This window comes from Kogia breviceps, chromosome 3 (assembly GCF_026419965.1).
Source record: "Kogia breviceps isolate mKogBre1 chromosome 3, mKogBre1 haplotype 1, whole genome shotgun sequence".
In the NCBI taxonomy this organism is placed as follows: domain Eukaryota; kingdom Metazoa; phylum Chordata; class Mammalia; order Artiodactyla; family Physeteridae; genus Kogia; species Kogia breviceps.
The window spans coordinates 167,350,369-167,375,489 of NC_081312.1; the positions used below are offsets into that span (position 1 = coordinate 167,350,369).

General features: G+C 41.1%; 1 protein-coding gene across 8 annotated transcripts in view; it reads left to right on the forward strand.

Annotated features, from left to right (window-relative positions):
• CELF2 (CUGBP Elav-like family member 2) overlaps window positions 1–25,121 on the forward strand; it is an 838,781-nt gene that overhangs the window by 296,865 nt on the left and 516,795 nt on the right. For 2 of the 8 annotated variants that reach the window (XM_067030236.1, XM_067030239.1), the window contains exon 1: window positions 6,647–7,046. The exons of 5 other annotated variants lie outside the window; for them this stretch is intronic. In XM_067030236.1, the coding sequence (XP_066886337.1) occupies window positions 6,994–7,046 (53 nt within the window). In that variant the 5' untranslated portion in view covers window positions 6,647–6,993. Of the gene's footprint in view, window positions 1–6,388; window positions 7,047–25,121 lie in introns of those variants that run through there. One more of the 8 variants, XM_067030237.1, reaches the window with a different exon arrangement.

The window sequence follows — 25,121 nt, forward strand, 5'->3', positions numbered from 1 at the left end:
GGAACACTCCCAAACTCATTCTATGAGGCCACCATCACCCTGCTACCAAAACCAGACAAAGATGTCACAAAGAAGGAGAACTACAGGCCAATATCACTGATGAACATAGATACAAAAATCCTCAACAAAATACTAGCAAACAGAAGCCAACAGCACATTAAAAGGATCAAACACCATGAGGAAGTGGGGTTTATCCTAGGAATGCAAGGATTCTTCAATATATGCAAATCAATGAATGTAATACACCATATTAACAAATTGAAGAATAAAAACCATTTGATCATCTCAATAGATTCAGAAAAAGCATTTGACAAAATTCAATACCCATTTATGATAAAAACCCTACAGAAAGTAGGCATAGAGGGAACTTTTCTCAACATAATAAAGGCCATATATGACAATCCCACAGCCCACATCATTCTCAATGGTGAAAAACTGAAACCATTTCCACTAAGATCAGGAACAAGACAAGGTTGCCCACTCTCACCACTATTATTCAACATTGTTTTGGAAGTTTTAGCCATTGCATTCAGAGAAGAAAAAGAAATAAAAGGAATCCAAATTGAAAAAGAAGTAAAGCTGTCACTGTTTGCAGATTATATGATACTATACACAGAGAATCCTAAAGATGCTACCAGAAGACTGCTAGAGCTAATCAATGAATTTGGTAAAGTAGCAGGATACAAAATTAGTGCACAGAAATCTCTTGCATTCCTATACACTAATGATGAAAAATCCGAAAGAGAAATTAAGACAACACTCCCATCTACCATTGCAACAAAAAGAATAAAATACCTAGGAATAAAGCTATCTAAGGAGACAAAGGACCTGTATGCAGAAAATTATAAGACACTGATGAAAGAAATTAAAGATGATACAAACAGATGGAGAGATATACCATGTTCTTGGATTGGAAGAATCAACATTGTGAAAATGACTATACTACCCAAAGCAATCTACAGATTCAGTGCAATCCCTATCAAACTACCACTGGCATTTTTCACAAAACTAGAACAAAAACTTGCACAATTTGTGTGGAAACACAAAAGACCCCGTATAGCCAAAGCAATCTTGAGAAAGAAAAACAGAGCTGAAGGAATCAGGCTCCTGGACTTCAGACTATACTACAAAGCTACAGTAATCAAGACAGTATGGTACTGGCACAAAAACAGAAATATAGATCAATGGAACAGGATAGAAAGCCAAGAGATAAACCCACGCACATATGGTCACCTTATTTTTGATAAAGGAGGCAAGAATATACAATGGAGAAAAGACAGCCTCTTCAATAAGTGATGCTGGGAAAACTGGACAGCTACATGTAAAAGAATGAGATTAGAACACTCCCTAACACCATACACAGAAATAAAGTCAAAATGGATTAAAGAGCTAAATGTAAGGCCAGACACTATCAAACTCTTAGAGGAAAACATAGGCAGAACACACTATGACATAAATCACAGCAAGATTCTTTTTGACCCACCTCCTAGAGAAATGGAAATAAAAACAAAAATAAACAAATGGGACCTAATGAAACTTAAAAGCTTTTGCACAGCAAAGGAAACCATAAACAAGATGAAAGGACAAGCCTCAGAATGGGAGAAAATTATTGCAAATGAAGCAACTGACGAAGGATTAATCTTCAAAATTTATGAACAAGTCATGCAGCTCAATAGCCAAGAAACAAAAAACCCAATCCAAAAATGGGCAGAAGACCTAAATAGACATTTCTCCAAAGAAGATATAGATTGCCAACAAACACATGAAAGGATGCTCAGCATCACTAATCATTAGAGAAATGCAAATCAAAACTACAGTGAGGTATTACCTCACACCCGTCCGAATGGCCATCATCAAAAAATCTGGAAACAATAAATGCTGGAGAGGGTGTGGAGGAAAGGGAACCCTCTTGCACTGTTGGTGGGAATTTAAATTGATACAGCCACTATGGAGAACAGTATGGAGGTTCCTTAAAAAACTACAAATAGAACTACCATATGACCCAGCAATCCTACTTCTGGGCATATACCCTGAGAAAACCATAATTCAAAAAGAGTCATGTACCACAGTGTTCATTGCAGCTCTATTTACAATAGCCAGGACATGGAAGCAACCTAAGTGTTCATCGACAAATGAATGGATAAAGAAGATGTGGCACATATATATAGTGGAATATTACTTAGCCATAAAAAGAAACGAAATTGTGTTATTTGTAGTGAGGTGGATGGACCTATAGTCTGTCATACACAGTGAAGTAAGTCAGAAAGAGAAAAACAAATACCGTATGTTAACACATATATATGCAATCTAAAAAAAAAAAAATGGTTCTGAAGAACCTAGGGGCAGGATGGGAATAAAGGCGCAGACCTACTAAAGAATGGACTTGAGGACATGGGGCGGGGGAAGGGTAAGCTGTGACAAAGTGAGAGAGTGGCATGCACATATATACACTACCAAATGTAAAATCGATAGTTAGTGGGAAGCAGCCACATAGCACAGGGAGATCAGCTCGTGCTTTGTGACCACCTAGTTGGGTGGGATAAGGAGGGTGGGAAGGAGGGAGGGAGATGCAAGAGGGAAGAGATATGGGGATATATGTATATGTATAGCTGATTCCCTTTGTTACAAAGCAGAAACGAACCCAACATTGTAAAGCAATTATACTCCAATAAAGATGTTAAAAAAAAAAAAAAAAGGGAGAGAGAGACCTTACCCACTTGAGGAGAAGGAAAGAGCTGGAAAATAAGAAAAAGAAAAATCTAGAACAAGCAGAAGGGGAAAGAATCTTTATCAGGAAGTAATACAATTAGGACTGAGTAAGCTTGCAACAAGATTTTCTAAACTAAAAAAAAAAAAAAAAAAAAAACAAAAACAGGATAATTGGATTCCTAGGAATCAGAAATTAGAGAGAAACATAGAATGAAAAAAGGACATAAAATGTTATTTTTTCCTCAGCAAGGTTGTGTTATTTCTGTTTGCTTTTTTTGTTTTCATAAAAATTCCTGACTATCAGGAAGTTAGACATTTTCTTGGGAGATGAATTTCCTGAGACATCATACCTGTCTTTCTGAAGCTCTGTTCAGTAGTTGGTCTAGCATCAGACTGATGGAGTATGCTTGTTTTCTTTCTTTGGCTACTTCACACACAGGTGCTTCTTGTTTCTCTATAACATAAGATCTCCACCTTTGGCTTCAAGGCCATGGCCCTCAACCCATGAAAAGTCACGTGGGATGCTATATGACTGGGGTAAATTTTACACTTGCTGATGCTCTATCAGCATTTCCTGCCTAGGTCTGGTGTGAAATGCAGATTCTTTGGCTCCTGCTCTTGTCTCTTCACTGGGATTCTGTGGCTCAGTTTCTTCACAGGTGACTCTAATCACCATACTCGTGGAAACCACAGTCTCATAAGGTTTGGGGCTGGAGGCTTTATTTGTTTGGATGGAAGAGGTCCAAAGCGGGGGTTGCTTTTTGTTTGGATTTGGATTTTGGTTTTAGTTTCTGTATTTGGGAAGAGAGAAGATATTGCAGAAATTTTAGTTATATGAAAAGGAAAACTACGAGTCTTGTCCCTGGTAATAGTGGGACAATTTAAGAATGTTGCTTTATATGGATGACATTCTTTTTTAACACATAGGGACCATTCAGAAGAGCCAACCATTGAAGAGTCATTGTAAGCAATAATAAAATAATTTCATTTTTTAAAGGCATAAGTTTATCAAAATATGAGGAAAAGAACCCAAAATTAAATCTTGTAATTCATACAGTGACATGGAGGAAAATTATATTTGGGAACAAAGTTTCTCAACACTAAATTTAACCTTTGAGTTTTACATATAGAAAGTTTATTGTTGCTTTTCCTGAGCTAAAGATGAACAGTTGGCCACGTTTTGAACAGGGCAGTAGCTTGTTTGTTCGTTTTTACTGGTCTCCCTCATAGCTGAAGGTGAATGAATCTTTCTGATGGCCTTTTTTCCTAATAGGCAATGGATCCATTTGATGTAAAGCTGTTCAGAATCAGGAGCAGAATGCTTAGGGGAGAGAGGAAAAGAAAATTTGCACTATATACAGCATGGAATTAATCTCCTGTGTATGTAAGAAAACACTTGTTCCTCAAAATTAAGAAAGATAAGAGCAAAATCTTCAGCCTGTATTGGACTCAACACAGTCTTTCAAAGATTTGTCTATCACCAAATACTTTCAGGAAGTGTATTTCAAAGCGCGTCCTCCTGAACTCTAGGGTTTCCTAGGGGCGCCTTAGAAGAGGAAGCAGGAGCCCCATGCAAACAGTCTTATCCACCCCTAACCTGGTCCCAACCCTAGTCCCACCCCAATACAGATGCACCCTACTCGTGTATTCCTCTCTGCTGGAGGAAAGGAGTGCCCTGTGTGGTTGATCACGTGGGGTCCAGTGGGCGTGGCTTCTGGGTACCACACCTCCCCCTGCTGAGGACCAGCCCTCTGAGCACAAATTTGCATGCCCAAATGTCCTCACCTGCATTCACAAAACAGTGGTGCTTCTGGTAACTTACTTTGTAAACAACTTAGTCACAAGGGCTGAACAAGCTAACACACCTAAAGAAATTAGTCCCAGTAATAAACTTTCACTAGTATCTGTTTCTGCACTTGGACTTGGGACAAGGTTTCATCCAAAGGAAAGTTTCTACTGCCTTTAAAAAGTTTTTGGAAGGACTACTGCTTTAAAACATGATTTAATAATTGAGGAGCATGCTTTTGTCCTTTGGCCAAAAGCCAAGTCCCTCCCCCTTTTCACCCATTAACACTGAACTCCAAGGGTTAAGGATCCATTCCCCCTTCTTCTCCAGATCGGAATCTCAGCAGCAGAGCGTTGGGTTAATATATAAAAATGATGTCATTGTAGTCACAGAAACTCTTTCATTATAATCTTTTGTTTCTTTCCTGCTAACTTTCTAAAGGCAGACACAGCTTATTAATTATCTAAGCATTTGGAACCCTTTGCAGGTACACGTCCCACCAATGCTATTATTATCACCCACATTTGGTGAAGTACTTGGGGATTACAAGTGTCGTGTAAACGTTTACACATTATTATACTGTGACCCCAGATCCACAGTGGGACAGCAAAGACAGCCCAGGAAGGAGCCTGAAGCCCCAGAGAGGCAGTGGTTTTTGTAAAAGGTATGAAATTCTTCTCTTTGTTTAGCATAAGGAGAGTTGTACTTCTGAGGAGAGTCATTTACAGCCATTAGGGAAAGAATGTATGACTGTAACAGAGACAGCTGAGGGTTTGCTGCATATTTTCAGATAGAAGGGGGTCCTTCAAGAAAAGGGTAACAGGGAAAGGATTTAAAATGCTGTGAGGGGCATTTCGAGTTGACTGGAAGAACTTCCTGACAGTAAAAGCAGCATGCTTCCAACAGCTGTCACCACATCTTTCCCTCTGGAGACTCTCAGGAAGGAAGAGATTCTCTTTCTTGGTAAGCTCAGCCTAAAGGCAAGAAATTGGAACCCATCCTCCTGGCTGACCATTTTAGGTAGTAAGGTCACTGCAGAACCACTGAATGGCACTATGTTCTCTTTAAATCTGGACTCTGCTTGTGGGGAATGTCTTGGTTGGTGCTGGTGTGTCCTTAACAGCCCCTAACTCTCACTCTCTACACTCTTTTCAACCAAGACAAAAAGATCTAGAACCGGCCATGTGTCCAGGCACAACAATCATTGTTTTGTTAGACCAGGGAGGCTGATCTTCCATTTATGGTGATGGTCTTAAAATTACCTTCTAAAGTAAGTGTAGGAAAAAGAGGAATTGGATATAAAGAGAGTAAAGGTCCTATCATGTAAAGCTCATGTGGCATGCAGGTGTCAGGAAAATCTGAAAGACCTGGGAGGTCATGGAGACCCCTATGCCAGGTGATTTCAAGGTCTTCTAATGCCAGGATCCTGGGAGGACAGGGTGGGGAGGGGCTTCAGTAGTGGAGTCTTACGTAGAACCTCAGAAAACAGGAAAGCATATGCTATGAGGCAGTGCTTACAAAAATAAGAAACACGTACAGTCACAAAAAACCTACATCAGTACACAGACCAGTCTAGAGGAAAACAATTCTGCTCTGGATATTGTTTTCAACATCTGATGTGCAAGGTTTCAGATGATTGTGGAAAGGATGTTCGGTTTTAAATAAAGGACAAAAGATATACAAATTGAGGGAGAAAAGCCCACGCCCTTTTCTCTTAATGCTTGGAGAGATTCTACATTTCCCCTTCTTGACGTTCTTTTGAAACAGGAGAAAGAAAGAAAGGAGGGGGTGGGGGGAAAGCAGTGTAACGAATTCCCTGCCAGAAAGCACACAGTAAATTCTAGCTTGTTAGCAGGCGGGTTCCAAATGATTTCCAAAAAAACAAATCCTAACAGTCATGTAGTTACAGCCTCTGAGGGAAGCTGTATGCCCGACGCTGGTGTCCCAGAACCCAAGCCACCAAAAAAAAAAAAAAAAAAAAGGGAAAAAAGAAACCTAACCGGTCTTCTGACAGGAATATGAAAGCAAAATCTCACGAGGATGCCCCAGAGGAGAAGAAAGCTGCAGCTTGCAGTAATCTGTAAATGATTGCTGTTAAAGTCTGGAGGCTTCAGGCTTGATCTGTTTGTTCCAAAAGCAAGCCAAGGAGGACGGTGTTAATAAAGAGAGATTTAACTGAGAGCTGTGCTTGGAATAAAGTGGGCTACAAAAAGGTCAAATGTGATCAGTTGGAGCAGATTACAAGGGTTTAAAAGGTGGTGTGGAGAAATGAGCCGGGGCTGGGGAGTAATCTAGCGCAAGATTGATTAGGCCGTGGGCGTGGAGAAAAGCCAGGACAAGTGCTTATCAATCCTAGAAGGAGGAAGAGCCGCTCGTGCAGGCGCCCGGTCGCTCCGGGGGCCTGAGCCGAGCAGCCGGCGGCCGCTTCCTTCCCCCGCATCCCCTCCCCGCGCCCCCTCCTCTCCGGAGTGGATCTGACTTCGGCCGCCCTTTAGACAATGGTCTCCTTAATCTCTGACTTGGATCCCCTCAAAGACTGGAAAGTTTTAAGGTAGGCCTGCTTTTCTTTCTCTCTCGTCGCTGTTACTGTTCACGGCCAAGTGCTTCCCCCGCCCGCACCCCAATTACGGCGCGTGGGATGCTGCGTGCAGTGCCAGGGGTGGGTGGCAGGGACCGCCCGGTCTGCTTAGCGGGATGCTCCGTGGTGATGCGGAAACAACTTCCAGCGGATGTGGAAAGAGGGGCGGGAGAAGTCCTCAGTTTCACTCCCTCAGGGGAAGGCGGTGCATTTTAATGAGAGTTTGTCTTACTGGAATGATTACTGACATTGGCTGACTCAGGGAGCCAGTTATACTTATTGTTGCGTTCCATGGGGCGCTGAATCCATCAGAGGGGATGTGGGAAACTTTCTGAGACTTCAGATAAAAAAGCGAACTTTCCAGAAGACTATTCCTTCCCCTCTTTTAAGAGGGTGTGTGGAAATGCGGTTTCCTCCTGTGACCTCTCCTCCCCACCCCCAGGCCTAATTTGGAAAAGCCGGTCCTATAAAAACTCAGCTGACCTCGGAACGGAATGAGTAGAGTTTCTGAAACAAGGGCCTTCTCTGAATGCTCCTGAAAAGGTGAACTCAGACCTTTCATGATTCAGAGACCCAGAAAAATGAGAACCCAAGGGCCTCAAAGTGGCGAAAGTTCATGCATTTCCTCCGCTTGGGTCTAAGCTGACTCCTTCCGAGTTCACAGTGCCTTCCTAGGTCTAACTTAACACTGAAGGGTATTTCCCAGCCAAAAGCAATTTGGGCAATTTTTAAAATACAAAAATGTTACATGGAGGAGTTTTTATGAAAAGTGGTTTAACACAATGGCATGTTGTCCCGAATACCTACTCCCAAACATGATTCCTTTGGAACTAAACCAAGACCCAAAAAGTCACCTCTTTTTCCTGGCATCTGGTATTAATTGGCTATTACTTATTTCCCTGAGTTCTGCTTTAGTTTATTTTTTTTCAAATTGTATTATTTTTAAAATTTATTTTGTTGAAGTATAGTTGATTTACAATGTGTTAATTTCTATGGTACAGCAAAGTGATTCAGTTATACATACATATATATACATATATATTCACATTCTTTTTCATATTCTTTTCCATTATGGTTTAACACAGGTACTGAATATAGTTCCCTGTGCTAGACAGTAGGACCTTGTAGTTTATCCATCCTATATATACTAGTTTACATCTGGTAATCCCAAACTCCCAATCCCTCCCTCTCCCCTCCCCCTCAGCAACCACAAGCCTATTCTCTGTCTGTGAGTGTTTCCATTTTGTAGATCAGTTCATTTGTGTCATATTTTAGATTCCACATATGAGTGATATCATATGGTATTTGTCTTTCTCTTTCTGACTTCATAGTAAAATAATCTCTAGGCCCATCCATGTTGCTGCAAATGGCATTATTTTATTCCTTTTTAGGGCTGAGTAGTATTTCATTGTACATATGTACCACATCTTCTTTATCCATTTATCTGTTGATGGGCATTTAGGTTGTTTCCATGTCTTGGCTATTGAAAATAGTGCTGCAATGAACTAATTTGATTATTTTTAAAAGCAACCACATGATACAAAAGAGCAAATAAAAGAAAAATTGGCCACTATCCATCTTATTTTCTTATTAAAAATTCTTGCATCTTGCTTTCTAGAACTTCACGTGTATACATGTCATATAGTATGTGTCATTTTATAATATGCTCTTTTTCCAGTTAAATATCAAACACATTTCCATGTTTCTGCCTACCCTTCCTAACCATAATTTTAATGACTAAAACAACATCATGATGTTGATGTACATTGTTTTACTAAATTACCCTGTTGGTTTAAAATTTAGATTGTTTCCAGTCTTTGATTTATATGAACGACGACTCAGAGAGCTATACCTTTCTGCTTTCATTAAATCCCAGGATTTCTAGATGAAAAGGCACGAATGTTTTATGGGCCTGTCAGTGATACTTTCTTCTATTTGTAGGTTTAAATTTTATTTTATTTATTTATTTTTATTTATTTATTTTTTTTTTTGCTAAATTTTATTTTTAATTGAGAGATGCTAAAGTACTTCTGTACATGTCCTTATGATGCAGCTATTATAATAAATTTCATTCTTTAACTGGATTACTAACCTATTTCTAAAACTGAAATATTTCTTAAGGGTGCTTTTTAAAAAATTGTTTTGGGTGATTAACTTATTATTGCCCAAGTGGATAAGGTGGGCCCCAGCTCTAAGACCGTGTGTAAGATTAGAAATCTTTAAAAATGTTGCCCTTCAAAGGCCTTTTCTGATAATGATCGCTAGTCTTCACACACTTAAAAGCCAGGGGTAATGTTGCCTTTTCCCTAAATGTGTCTCTAACATAAGTGAAGGTTATTTTATGGCAGGAGTAAATAAAGCTTCACAAACTTGGACTGGGAAGACCTGGGAAAGGGAAACATCTTCTCATTGACCTCTGGGTACACTAAGTTCGTTCTGCCCACACCTCTTCTTGGCAAGTGTTATTCCATCATCATTTTAACTGTGTGTAATTCTTTCCTGCGATAAGGAATTATGAAGTGTGGAGTGTTTAGGTGTCGCATTTTAAATTCCTTAATTGTTTAATCGGGCATCATCAGCTTGGCTAATGCTGATTCATGGAACCATTCACTCACCAACACTAACGCTCTGTCTGTTACAGACACACCTTGTTTTAATGCTTTGCTTTATTGTGCTTGGAAAATATTGCCTTTTTTTTTTTTTTTTTTTTTTTAACAGACTGAAAGTTTGGGGCAACCCCGTGTTGAGCAAGCCTTTTGGTGGCATTTTTCCAACAGCATTTGCTCACTTCATGTCTCTGTGTCCCATTTTGGTAATTCTCACAGTATCTCAATTTTTTCATCATTATTATACTTACTCTGGTGATCTGTGATCAGTGATCTTTGATGCTACCATTGCTAAAAGATGATGACCCGCTGAAACTCAGATGATGGTTAGCATTTTTTAGCAATTAAATATATATATATTTTTAACATCTTTATTGGAGTAAAATTGCTTTACAATGGTGTGTTAGTTTCTGCCTTACAACAAAGTGAATCAGCTATACATACACATATGTCCCCATATCTCTTCCCCCTTGCGTCTCCCTCCGACCCTGCCTATCCCACCCCTCTAGGTGGTCACAAAGCACCGAGCTGATCTCCTTGTGCTATGTGGCTGCTTCCCACTAGTAGCAATAACATATTTTTAATTAAGGTATGTACCTTTTTTTTTTTTTAAATAAATTTATTTATTTATTTTTGGTTGCGTTGGGTCTTCGTTGCTGTGTGCAGCTTTCTCTAGCTGCGGCGAGCGGGAGCTACTCTTTGTTGAGGTGCACGGGCCTCTCATCACGGTGCCCTCTCTCATCATGGTGGTCTCTCCCGTTGCAGAGCACAGGCTCCAGGCACGCGGGCTTCAGTAGTTGTGGCACGCAGGCCCAGCAGCTGTGGCTTGCAGGCTCTAGAGCGCAGGCTCAGTAGTTGTGGCACACGGGGCCAGTTGCTCCACAGCATGTGGGATCCTCCCAGACCAGGGATCGAACCTGTGTCCCCTGCATTGGCAGGTGGATTCTTAACCACTGCACCACCAGGGAAGTCCCTGTACATTGTTTTTTTTTTAGACATAATGCTATTGTGCACTTAATAGACGACAGTATAGTATAAACATAACTTTTATATGCACTGGGAAACCAAAAATGTGACTCACTTTATTGAGATTTTCACTTTATTGCAGCGGTCTGGAATCAAAGCCGTAATATCTCTGAGGTGAACCTGTGTATGTGGGAGAAGGAAAGATATAACATGACCTTCTAAGTGGGATAATCTAGCAGGAGACTGAAGATGTGTATGCTGATGGCATACAGGGTTGTACATGATATGATTTACGTCAATAAAATGCTTTTCAAATCCAGAGGTGGGATATCCTGTTATAATACTGCTACTGCCTTTGTCTGATAACAGGTGGGCAGAATGCTTGGTATATAATGCAAAGGCTTTTCAACCTGCCTACCCTGGAATATTTTCACATGTTTTTGCTCCAGTTATGTGGCCTCGAGTTCTGTCAAATCTGCTGCTCTTGAAAAGTGATTGCAAGGCACATTTTATGAATCTGCTTACACCCTAATTTAGTGTTTTAAGATATGATCTGAGGGTGGGATACAAGTTCCGGTCCTAAACCTTTGTCGGGCACTGTATATTTAGCATCACTCCCTCCTAGGTCCATTTTGTCAAATGAAAAAAAAATCCAGGTTGGGAATCCTGCTGTTGGCTGTTTTAATTCCTGTCTACCTCAAGGGGCATAAAAGAAACAACTTCTACCAAAAGACATGCCAACAAATTTGCAACTGTAAGACTCCCCTCTTGACCATTAGGAGAGCACAAACACAAAAGCTTCATTCAAGAGAATCAAAATCGGCTAAATGAAGAAAAAATAGTCTTAGTACATAGAAGACGAAAAAGGAAATGACAAGGTAGTAGATGTATGATTAAAAGAATAAAACAAACCTGCCAATCTGATTCATATAGGATTTCATGTTCATTGATACCACTTGAGGGAAAGCAAGTCATAAAGATGACAAGTTCAACAGGTTGAAAACGGTACCTATTATCTCCCCTAAGACCTGCTTCTTTTCTGGTGTTCACAGGCTTATGAATCACACCACGTAGGTATCCGGCCAGGTACTCAAATTGGAACGTTGGCATCCTCCCTCATCCCTCATTTTCCCTCCTAATTACATCTAAACTATCACCAGCTCCTGCTGATTTCAACTCCTAAACATCTCCTGCCTCCCCACTTTTCTCCACCTTTCCTTGCTGTAGTCTTGTTTTGCTCAGAACTCCATACTACCTCCTAAATCTCCCTGCTTCAGTTCTTGCTATCGTAGTCTACATCTAGGTCTCACAGAAGAGGAGTGAAAACACTTAAAAGCCATAAATTGGATCATGTGATGTTCCTTTTTAAAAGCCTTCCCATTACTCTTCAAGTAAAAGCCAAGATCCTTATCCTAACCCACAAGACCCCATCTGACCCTGCCCTTGACTACCTCTTCAACCTTATTTCCTCCCTCTTTCCCCAGAGCCCACGTTGCTTCAGCCCCTCTGGTCTTCTTTCTCTTCCTTGAACGATCCAAGCTTACTTTGGCTATAGAGTATTTGCAAGGGGCTCTCCCTCTCCCTGCCTGGAAATCTTCTCCCTCAATGTTTGCAGGGCGGGATGCTGCTGTCATTCAAGTCTTAGCTCAGATGTCACCTCCTCAGTGAAGCCTTCCTTGATCCCTCAATTTATTAAAAAATTTTTTTGTTGTTGATGTATAGTTAATTTACAATTAGTGTTAGTTTCAAGGGCACAGAAGTGATTCAGTTATACATATATGTTCTTTTCCAGATTCTTCTCCATTATAGGTTTTTACGAGATATTGAGTATAGTTCCTTGTGCTATATAGTAGGACCTTATTGTTTATCTATTTTACATGCAGTAGTGTGTATATGTTAATCCCAACCTCCTAATTTATCTCTCCCTCCCAGATCCCTTAATTTAAAGCCATCCAAAAATCACTCGTCAGCATTTCTCCCTGATAGGTTGAATCACATAAAATTGTCAATATTCAACTACTGTAGACCTATAAAAATTTCAGTTTCATATGGTTGAACTAATGTTCTCATTATAGCATTTATCAGTACCTGCTGTTTTCATATGTGCTTATTATTTCTCTTCACCATTAGAATGTATAATCGGTGTGGTTAACTGGTATGGTTAACCACTGCCTAAAATGTTTCCTGGCACATTACAGAGAATGAATGAAGGAAGGATGAATGAATGAATGACGTGGTCACTGTTTGTCCGCTCATTGACTTTATACTCTATGAGGCCAGATTGTTCATACTCTAGTGCCAGTATTTACCACAGGAATGGTGGTGGTGTCTTATGTGGAAGGAATAAACGGATGAATGAATGAGTGACTTCTAACTCCCAGTTTAGTAATTCTCTCTTCACTTCCTCCTTTCTGTTCCAGTCAGCAAAGTGTCTGGATTTGATAACGTGGGAAATTTTTAAATTCTCTGGGAATCTGATAGATGACCGTTATTCAAAAGAATTCTTTCTACCCAAGACAGTGATCTAGATCAGGGGTTGGCAAACTTCTATAAAGGGCCAGATAGTACATAGGTCAGTTTTTGCTGCCCACAGGGTCTCTGTTGCAGCTACTTAGGTCTGCCATCCTAGCATGAAAGTAGCCACAGGTAATATGTAAATGACTAAGGTTGAGTGTGAACCAATAAAACTTTACTTACAAAAACAGGAAGTGGGTGGGATTTGGCCTAAGGACCATAGCCTACCTTTCATCTGTTACCTAGGCTAATGATTTGACCAACAAGAAAATAGAAGTAGTTTTGACAGATAGCTGGAAGGATGTTTTCAAGTCTCATGACAAATACGTATCATGAACTTACCTCCTTACTGGGGAAAAATATTTTAAAGAGGCTTGGTCATATTTCACAGATCAGAGATGTTTTCGGTCATGAGCACTTGATCTCACAAAGATGATTATAGTCTGGAGGAAATTTATGCCTCCCCAAATTCTTTAAATGTTTGGGTGAGCCTTCAGGCTATAACAAAATACACTTTTGCCTGTTCCCTTACTGAGTGTGTGAGAAACTCCCATTAATGAGAACAACACATGTTGATGGAAAAAAATAGACAAAATCCTGACATGTTTCAAGTCAGTGCTTGGCCTCGTTTCTTTCTTTCGTTGCTTTCTCCAGCTCATTTAGGAGATGTTTCCCTTTCACATGCCTGATAAATCTCCCAAGATGAATTCCAAACTCACAGGAGGAAAGCATGCTGTGTGATTTTGAATGAATGCCATGTGTAGATACTCTTCAGCTCACGTTACATGACATCTTGGAGGCACTTGGCGTGAGGAGAGTTTAACGTGGAACTCTCTTGGTGTCCAGTGAGAGCAGGCTGGCCATCTGAAGATCAGAGATTAGTCTTCTTAGAGGATGATAGAAGAATTATTAATGCTTTCTGTGTGCCAGGCATTATGCTAAGAGCTCTGTATTTAACATCTCATTTAATCTTTGCAACAACCTTATGAAGTAGGTACTGTCTGGTCATGGCACCTTTCCTTAGTATGTTGGTAACTTAATGAAGCATCTTGCCTTAACTATGCCTCAGATGGGAAAAATTTGCACCACATCGTATTTTTTCCCCACTGGAAAGTTTGAAGAATCATGACCCAGTTACTGCTGGGTTCTTTAGAAAACCTTTGCAGAGCAGGGGGGGAAGTAGGCTATGAAAACAGAGTTCTATCCAGTAATAATTCTTTAGGTAGAGAATTATATGTTTATAAAAATGAATACAAGACCTGGGCCTTTTAAATAATGTATTATATCAGAATAATTACTATTTTTCACAAAGTGTGACTAATGTAGCACATTACATAACTAATAATAACAGAGTATTATAAGATCACATAAAAATGTAGAGAAATCCTGTTATCTATAGGTTGGAATGCTACTGCCAAGGCTTTTACATCTCCTTCCAGCACTCAAAAAAAACCAAAACACTAAAACACCCTCAGGAGTTGTTTCCACTCCACTGACTCCAATAATCAGCAGAAAAATATTCGCTTGACAATTATTTTGTTCCCCCTCCTGAACGGGTCTTTTTCCCTAGTGGGCTGGACCAGCAAGGCCAAACCCAACACATCCAGATCCTGTGAAATCTCTGTTAGGAGAAACACAAGAGGAAATCCCTGTAATTGGGGAATGTCTCCCAGGGGTCAGAGACCACAGGGAAGTTATTTTCCCAAAATAGAGGAGAATCACCTGGCACTTTTATTCTACTCTTTGGGAAGAGAATCTGACACTTAGCTCTCTACACTCCCCAAATATGTCTTCAGACTCCCTAATACCAGCATCATATGCTATAGATTATAGTATAAGGAGCGGACTCAGTGTGTAGGTTTCACGTCTGTTCCCACACGGAGTCCCTGTGTTTACCTCCCCTTTCTGTTTTAGTGCAACAGGAGAAGGCACCTCAACAGATCAACCAATCACTCTCCTTTCTGCATCTCTGTGTTAAGAAATCTCCACTCCCCAAACACCATATTATTCACGAGGACATGGTTTGTCTCTCTTGTTTACCACTGTGTCTCCAGCAGTGCCCAGCCCTGATGCAGGTTTGATACTTATTTCCTGCAGGGATGGCTCACTAACCCTCTCTCCCTGGCTTCCACCCACCCATCTCCCACCAGGAAGGAAGGTTTTCTTCCCCTAAATGCTCATAGCCCTGAATCTAAACCTCAGATGCTCCAATGCAAGTGCAGAGTTCCTACTTTGTAATATTTATGTATATCTTAGTTCCATTCCTAGACCGTGAACTCTCAAAAGATAAAGTCGATGCCCCATTCATCTTTGCATCCACTTGCATCCTTAGTATTACCCGACACCGCATTTTGCCCAGCCAGGATTTGAACAGACATCCACACATTCCTCATTTGTAAGATGAGAGATTGAACCAGATTATATCTAAGGATCCCCTTCTATAAAGTTACGTGATCAGTGTGAGAACAAAGAAGCACTCTCCCCCAGGACCCTGAGTCCCACCTCTCAGCCATACCGTGCATCCTTTCCCTATATTGTTGAGTTTTTCTCCCAGCAAAACAATTCTCTTTCTATTGATCCACACATTCTTTCAAGGCTCTTTTACTCCCAGTCCTTCTGCAGAGTTGATGGACTAAACTACAAACCTGTTTTCAGATGTTCTGTTTCTAACTAGGGCAATAATGTAAATCAGCTGTTCCAGGGATGAGTTTTGCTGACACGTACTGACATTAGCAATCATAGGACCAGTCCTGTTGGGCTGAGTATTGCAGTTAATCTGGGTTGCAGGTGTTTCAGTTACCCATGGCTTTGGCACGCCCTTTGTTTTTCATAGCACTAGTTTTTCATTCTTATAGAGACACAAATGTCTAAGCCAGAAAGAATTGTAAGAGGCCCCTGGAAACAGCAGTTTTCTCTATTTTGTCATGTTTCCTGGTGAGTAAGTGAAAGATTTTGTAAACTGGAAAATGTTGCCCTCATTTAAGTTTGGTATTTACAAATGGAACTTGATGCTTCTTCAGAGGCTTGGCACGTTATATTTTTTTCCCACCGTCATTATCATGATCGTTATTGACCATAACAACCATTACTGAGGACCCAAAAGCTGGACTGTTCTTTCCTTCTCCTTGAAAACACATGTGCTTCAAAGGTTTGTTCTCACCTAAGCTCCTGAAGGTAACTTTGCCTGATACCCCTATTCACATCGACCGACCGCTTGCTTCATGAGAACTTCCTTAACATTTAATTATCGCTATACAGAGATGTAGTTTAAATAACTGTTTGGAATGTGGGGTTTTTTGTCAGGTATCACTGACATATAACATTATATTAGTTTCTGGTGTACAACATAATGATTCCCTGTTTGCATAGATTGCAAAATGATCACCGAAATAAATCTAGTTAACGTCGATCACCAAACATAGTTACAAAACTTTTTTCTTATGATGAGAATTTTTAATTTCATCCTCATGACTTACACATTTTATAGCTGGAAGTTTGTACCTTTTGACTCACTTCACCTGTCTGGCCACCAACCCCCCACCTCTGGCAACCACCAATCTGTTCTCTGCATCTATAAGCAGTTTGAGTTGCGGGCTGAGGTATTTGTTCTTTTAAGTCTACATATGAGATAATACAGTATTTGTCTTTCTCTGTCTCATTTCACTGAGCATAATGCCCTCAGGGTCCATCCATGCTGTCGCAAATGGCAGGATTTTATTCTTCTTTCTGGCTGAGAATATTCCGTTGTGTTTATATACCACATCTGCTTATCCATTCATCTACTGATGGACGCTTAGGTAGTTACCATGTCTTGGCTGGTGTAAATAAGGCTGCCATGACAGGGGGGTGCATATATCTTTTCCAGTTAGTGTTTTCTTTTTCTTCAGATAAATACCCAGGAGTGGAATTGCTGGATCATGTGGCAGTTCTATTTTTTATTTTTTGAAGAACCTCCATACTGTTCTCCATAGTGGCTGTACCAATTTACATTCCCACCAGCAGTGCACAGGGATTCCCCTTTCTCCACACCCTCGCCAACACTTGTTATTTCTTGCCTTTCTGAAAACAGCCATTCTAACAGGTGTGGGATGATACTGCATTGTGGGTTTGATTGGCATTTCCCTGGTGATTAGTGATGTTGAGCACCTTTTGATGTACCTGTTGGCCATCTGTATGGCGTCTTTGGAAAACCGTCTTTTCACATTCTCTTCCCACTTTTAAATTGGGTGAACTTCCTCAACATTGAGGCCCACTATGGTGGGCATTGAGGTATTTATGAAATCTACACGTTTGAATGACATGACAAATGTAGTTCTTTTACACAAAGATGGAAGGTGAGATTGGGTACTATTAAATGGCAGTATGCCCCGGGAACCCAAGGATATCTGGACCCTGATGTAGATGACAGCCACCTCTCATGTACAAGTTTCCAGAGGGCCTGAGGATAGAGGGACCAAGATGGCGCCCCATCAGTTTCTCAACCAAGGATTTTAAAAACCATTTGTTTGGGAATCCTGGGGTTGAGAGCAGGGAGCTGGAACATTCTATGATACTTAGAGAGCCTTCCCTACTGCCAATTCTGCCAAACACAAACCCTCGTGGCCTGAGAGAAACAGTGACAAACTGAAGCAAAAGCAATAGTTTATAATTAAATGTAGCATTGGCTCAAAACCCCTATGTATGTATGTACATAAATCTAATGAGTTGGGTTGGACTATGTAGAACACCCATTTTTTTTTCCCCTGATGTAATCTAGCTTCTTCCAAGTAACTTCTGCTCTGTTTCTCATCGAAACCGCAGCTTTAGTTAGGAATGTTTCTGCTGCAGGTTAATCAAACACTGAATATTTCGTCTCCATTTTACAGGGGTCTAAACCAAGGGTTGGCAAACTTCTTTTGCAAAGGGCCAGTTAGTAAATACTTTTGGCTTTGCTGACAGACCATACGGTATCTGTCACAACGATTCAGCTTTACCATGGTAGCACAAAAACAGCCAGAGACAATACAGAAATGAATGGGCATGGCAGTATTCTGATAAAACTCTATTTACAAAAACAGGCGGTGGGTTGGATCTGGCCCACGGGCCGTAGTTTGCCAGCGGCCCATGTATGCTGCGCTGAGTTCTGGACCTTTCAGAGCCAAGGCAGCCTGCACAGCAGTAGGGAAATTAAACCAGAGAAAGCGGCAAGAGAGAATGTTTCCCCAAATGCTATGTGCTGAGCTGGCTTAAGCTGTGCTTGTCTTTCATCCCTGGGAAGAAGAGAAAGTATATGAGGAGTGAGGGAGGGGTGGCTGGACGGTCTCAGACCCAGGGTCACCTTTTACTTTTGCTATATTGAGGCAAGAAGCAAAGCATCCTTTACCTTTAAAGGAAGGTCCAGCACTCTTACCCACCTGTCCTTTATGATGACCCGAAATCTCATCATCCATAGCAGGAGCTCGTCCCTTTGGGGAAGGCGGCCAGATGATGAAATGAGACGAAGGAAGGGAAGAAAAGAAAAGAGGATCTTGAAAAACCAACCCTACAAGGATTATAGGAATCTGGGGAAAGAAGGCAGCTGGGATAATTGATTGCCCAAAGCCCAAGAGAGTCAGTCAGAAAGTGACTTCTGGAGAAATCTAACATGACTCCTGGTGCCTTTGGTCTGTATCCAGTGTTGCTGTCTTCATCACCACAGAATCGCCCTCTTTAGGATGTGGCCATGCATTTTATTATTAAACAAAAGTAAAGCTCTCTTACGGACCGAAGGCAGGTTGAATACATGCGTGATCACAGCGAGCAGAGAGATTTAGCATCTCATAGAAGCCCACGTTTCTTGCTTATGATGGGTCCCGCTTTGCCCTCACCATGATGGGCCATTCATCACAATCACTACAGAGCACAAACAGCCTTTTTGAAGAGAGTTAGGATTAAGAACTGGCCCCAGGCCAAATGAAGTAGCACAGCTTTCCTAGCTTCCTCTAGCGAGGGAAGGCTCTTCAGAGAGATCAGTTATAGCTTACTCTGAATTTAGATTAACATGATATGACACCCAGGAATTTATGTTTTAAGACTTACTTCCAGTTATGCAGCACGGGGAGTGGGATGGGAGTCGGACGGACGTATGCAGGAATTAGAAGTTGGTGAGGATTTCTGTGCCCCAGAGGTTCTGTCGAGAAGACTTGAGTCGGGAGCGCTTGAGGGTGAATTGAGTCCCTTCCTGGTTCTGAGAGCTCTCTCCACTCTTGAATCTCACTTAATAAATTACCACTTCACAATAAATTGCCCGTAAATGACTAGATCGAAAGTGTCAGTTCCTCTTGGCAAAGAGCTAGAATTGTACGAGAGAAGACCACTGGAGAGGGCCGTGGTTTGAGGCAGAATTTCTTTCTTAAAGACTTTAATTACATTTGTAACTTCTTCTCAACAGGCAGGAAGCCCTCTTGAGTGCCGCCCTGCACGGGATGAATCACACTCCCTCCCAGCCAGCAAGGTTGGCTTTGTCTGTTTCCTCCCCACCTCCCAACTCTGCCCTCCTGGAGCAGGAGGCAGATTTTACCTGTGGGCACCTGGCATTGCTGATGACAGACAGAAAGTGGCAGGAAGGAACAAGCACTGTGCAAGGCATCATTTGCTCAATTAATATTTCCGAAGGAAAGGAAGGGAGGGTCGTTATTTTCATTTTTGAAAGAGGGGTGAGTATGTTTGAGGAGAACAGTGCCTGAGAACTTGGATTTTTATCTAAAATTTAAAAACCAGTAACTGAGTTGGAGAGTAAAGCCCCCTTCCCTGCTTCCCAAACCAGTTTTTGCCTTTCTGTCTTCTCTCATGACAAAAGGCAGGTGGTAAAGGTGGTTTTCCATTTATTGAACATATCTGGAGGAGAGCTCTCAACATGGAACTAGCGGTTGTGCTTTTGAATCCTGTTTTTAAGCTCTGCCTGCAATCAGGCAAAGCTCTCTGGAGGATAAAGCTATATTAAGCTTTAAATCTCTAGTTAATTTTTTTGTTTGTTTCCATAAAATTGGTTTCCTTGTCTTTTGCTTTTTCTCTGCAGGTCACCATTCAGTAAATCAGCAGAATCCCCGGTCCTCTCAACGAGCCCATTAGTTAGATGGGGATCAGAGAGAAATATTTTGCTTATAAACTTCAAACACCATAAAGTAGAGAAAGAGAGAGTAAGAATATTTGGGCTCCTTGACTCCAAATTCCATAGCATAGGTATTTCGTCCTGGTAATTAGTTTAAGTCCCTTTTGATCATCATTTCTAATTTTTTGGCAGTGTTTTTTCTTTATAAAGACTGTGAATGTTTTTTTAACTTGTCCCCACACCCTTCTCCCGCATAGATCTTTTACTTTCATTGACCCCAGCAACTGAATTTGCTCTGAACTTTAATCTCCAAACTGTTAAATAAAAGTTTGAACCGAATCTTGAGGCGATAAATTTCTGCATTTGCCATTGGTAGGCACAGTGGCTTTTGTTAATGAGCGTTCAGATGAGGAAAAAATAAACCCGTTCTAGAAGGTCGCAGAAAATGCCCTCATGTTCCACAAATCCATTGATTTATATTTTGATTTCTCTTTATATCTGATTAAAAAAAAATAATTGGAGGCAAATGTAGTTAATTTTGTGTTACAAAGTGATTCTGATTCTCTGTTTCTGACTTTAGATAAACCTCTGTTTTAAAAAGTATTTGCTGAAAACCTAATCTACCTGATTATAGCAATCAAGATGTTTCGGGTATATTGAGTGTATTTTGCAAATGCACAGTTTTAATTATGACATTCTTTGTGTCCCTTTCCTATAATTATTTTTCTCTGCATTATGCACATACTGAATAGCCATCGAGCTGTCTGTAAGGGGGAAAATGAATACGTGGAAAATTAAATGTCCAGTTAAGTAGCAACAAGCCTCCATACAGATACGGAAAACAAGTCATATCTTAAAAATACAGTCCATTCTTCTGAAGAACCTTGGATAAACAAACTTAGTATTACGCTAATCATATAGTACTAATTTGCTGCCTTGCTTTTCCATTAAACTCTCCCCAGGTGACTCCATATAACAGTTGGGTTTAGGAGACTCCAGATTCAGGTAATGGATTAAAGTTAAGCAGATATCCTTTTAAAAAGACAGTATGTAACCAAAGTCTGTACTAGAGTCTTCAATGTGAAAACCTCTAGTAGAGGAAAGATAAACTATGTTAATTGGCACTCTTCTGCCCCTTCCTTAAGAAAGAAAATCGGGAGTTGGAAAAGGAAATTGGAAGCCTGTAGGTCAGAGTTATGTGGCATCAGGAAATCAAACAGGCAACTTGGAAACTGGTTCCGGAAGTTTCCAGATGGTACACAACAAACGTGGCAGACGGTCGAGGAGGAGAGGTTGCATGAAGTGAATGGATGCTTGTCATGAGTCAGAGCTGAAGAGAAGGAATAGACATATCTGTCTATATTAGGTTTTCTTTGTCCTGAATTATGGGCATGAACACTGTTATGGAGTAAGATAATGAGCTTGCTGAGGTTGCTCCATTCCTCAGCATTTCTTGTTCTTATTTGCTCCTGGGGCCTAACATGTAGGGGGAGAGAGGGCTTCAAAGCAAAATAGACCCGAGTTCAAATCCAGTCTGCTGCTTAATAGCTGTGTGACCTTAGGTAGGTACTGACTCTCTGAGGTAGTATTACCCAAGCAAAGTTCATGTCCCCCACGCACAGTGCGGCCAAAGAAACCGAAATGTCAGAGTTTGGGGCAGAGAAATGTTTATTGCAGGGCCAAGCAAGGAAAACAGGTGGCTCATGTTCAAACACCCCAAACTCCCCAATGGTTTTGTGGGAATCGTTTTTATGGGCAAAATTTGGGGTGAGGGCTACAGGGTATATGACTTTCTTCTCATTGGTTGGTGGTGAGGTAGCAGGGTGGTGCTCCAGGAATCTTGTCCTCAGCCAGAAGTTGCCATCCTCCGCCTGGGTGGAGGTTTTAGTTCTGCAGAAGAGCTCAAAGATATTGTTATATATATTCCTTGAGGAGGAACCAGGACCCTGCCCCATGGCTGCACTATTGTTTCTTGACTACTCCTCCCTTGTTTCTGCATTCCCTCCCTTCCCTGATTAGCAACTGTTTGAATCTTCTCTTTGGAACTCAGGGAAGGTCAAGGAGGCTGATGAAACCTACTTCCGACAAACAAGAAGCAGGGGACACAGAAAGAAAGGCTTTTGTGCCAGGAGGGCCCCACAGGGTCCTGCTAGGTTTCAGTAGCCTACCTTGGAGGTCTGCTGTTAAACTCACAGGTAATCTTTACAAAACCTCTGGCACCTAGTACTCACTCACTCAACTAACAAGCTAGTGTGCCTATGAATATCACTTACACAGAAAAACAGACACTTCTGATCTTACTGGTATTTACTTAGGGGCAAAAAGAATTGCTTAGATAGCATCTGTTCTGAAATTATATTTTGAGACTTTTATAAGAGAGCAAAATTTGCCACCCCAAAATGTATCTCTTTGGTGTGCAAGATTGAGCTGAAAACAATCAAGGCCCAAGAGACTTGGGGAGAAACTTTGACCTTCCCCCTAACTGCCTAGAAGAATTGAGATGGAGGGTCTGTTCCCAGAATAGAGCTTTCACCAGAGATATCTGCAAAGGATATGGGTGAGGTATGGTGGGGGAAACTGCAGACTCTAGAGATCAGAGACTACTCTGTGTCCCGTTTTCTGTGCAGGCCCAGCAAACATTTGTTTACCAAACATTTGCTTTTCTGTCTCCTTGTGAATTGCCTTCCTCCCCTTTGAAGTCTCAAAGCCCCACCCCCAACATCCTCTTTTGTCTTTAGCTGAAGATGGTATTTAAGGTGAGGGCTTGGGCCATTTTGGTGAGTTGCTCATTTTTCCTGGGTCTCTCTCATGCATACATGTTATTAAACCTTTGTTTTATCTTCTTCTATCAACCTGTCTCATGTCAATTTAATTTTTAGAACAACTAGAAGAACCTAGAAGGGTGGAGGAAAATTTCTTCCTCCCCAACACTATCAAGCAAAATTCTAAGAGGCAATCAATCATATGCCATTGGTTTTGTGTAAATAAGCATTCTTGAGACCTGTAGAAACACATTCAGTGACCCTCACCTCTGTTCTTCCAGAGTGCAATAGCCATGTTGCTGGCATGGGCAGACTGATTATATGTACCAGGTGCCAAGAGCAGAGGACTCAAGCAGCCCCAGCTTCCCAACTACTAAAGGTGTACATCCAGAAGGAAGGGTTTCTCCCTAGATGTTAACAAACTCAGGTTCGGCCACTTGCCATTTGAAAGCCAATACTCCAGAGACAGGTGATGATAGAAATGGAAAGATTGCTTTATTCAGGAGGCTGACAACCTGGGGAGATGGTAGACTTGTGTCCAAAAGCCAACTCCAAAGATTCTGCTTGACCATGAAAGTGTTTAAAGAGAGAATCATTTGGGGAGGGGGTCCGAGTCTTCATTATCTTTTACTGTGTGCAGACTTTCTTTTTACTGGTTGGTAGTGAGGTAGCAGGGCGGTGCTCCAGGAATCCTGTGCTCAGCTGGAAGTTACCATCTTCTCCCTGGGTGGAGGCCCTAGTTCCTACAGAAGAACTCAATGATATTACTATATATATTCCTTGAGGAGGAACCAGGACCCTGCCCCATAGCTGCACTATTGTTCCTGACTACTCCTCCTCAGTTTCTGCATTTCCTCCCTTCTCTGATAAGCAACTGTTTGAATATGCCCTTTCGAACTCAGGGAAAGTCAAAGAAGCCTATTTCCTACAAACAAGAAATCTGTACCCAGAAAGGACTTGTACCCAGAGGGCCGCACAGGGTCCTGCTCCATTTTATAGAGATGAGGTTCAGCTTCCCTTGAAGACATGATCACAGAAGATACTTACTTACAGAGGTAGCCTATTTCCTGGGGTCTGCAGAAGGTCCCAGTCTTCATGGAAGGCTTCTTCCATGTGGAGAGTTGAACTTCTTCTGAACCAGGGTCAGCTTGGCCTGCTGGGTAACTGTTTCCTGTGGTAGAGGTGTGCTTGGCTGATACTGTTAATAGCATATCACCAGACAGACAAAACAGGAAGCATCCAGCACAGTCACATGGGAGGAGCCCAGATTCGGGCTACTTGTGATTGGGTTGTTTAAGTGGTTGCATAATCCCCGCCAAATCCTCGACCTCCCTAAGCTTCTGTATTCTCATCTATAAAATGGAGATAAGACCCCTCCTATATACTTCTCCAGGCTGTTGGGTATTCACTTTATAGTAGTACGAAGTATATTCAAAATTACTCCTGCTTTGACTTACTTTTGGTTCTATTTTAAATTTTATTTAGATTTAAAAAATTACATTAAAAGGAAAATGTGAGATACTTATGTTTAGCAAAAGGGAACCTTTTGTTTTGATCTGATTTGGTGCAGAGCATGCATTCTCCAGTTCACACCCACTGTCCCTGGTCTCTTACTTGACCAGTTGACACTACCTTTTCTGGGTCATTCCTGGACATATTTGAACTTGCACTTCTTCTTTATACCCACCCCCTTAACACTGCAAATTTCCAAGTTCCTATGCGTGGTGACTCCCAGTGTCACCTTCTCTCTTGAAAATACTTTGTATATTCCACAACCCACCATGGTATGCTATGGAACTCCAAAAAAGCAAAGTCTATACCTTGTCCCTAACTGGATTCATTTGTCCAACTCTATTCTCAACTTTAATCAACGACTTTATCCGTCTCACTGTTCTTTCACATTAGGAACAATGGGCTTATTTTTTTATTCACTTAGTCTGTTGTTATTCAAATGTTTATTACCTAACACGTACCAGGTTTTCTGTTGGAGGAAGAGAATTCAGTGGTGAGAAGAAACAGACCTGGCCCCTGCCTCATGGAGTTTAATGTCTAGTCAGAGAGGAAAACATGAGTGAGATAACATGAAAATAAACACAAAATGGCGCCTGTGTGGATACAGAGATATGCAGAG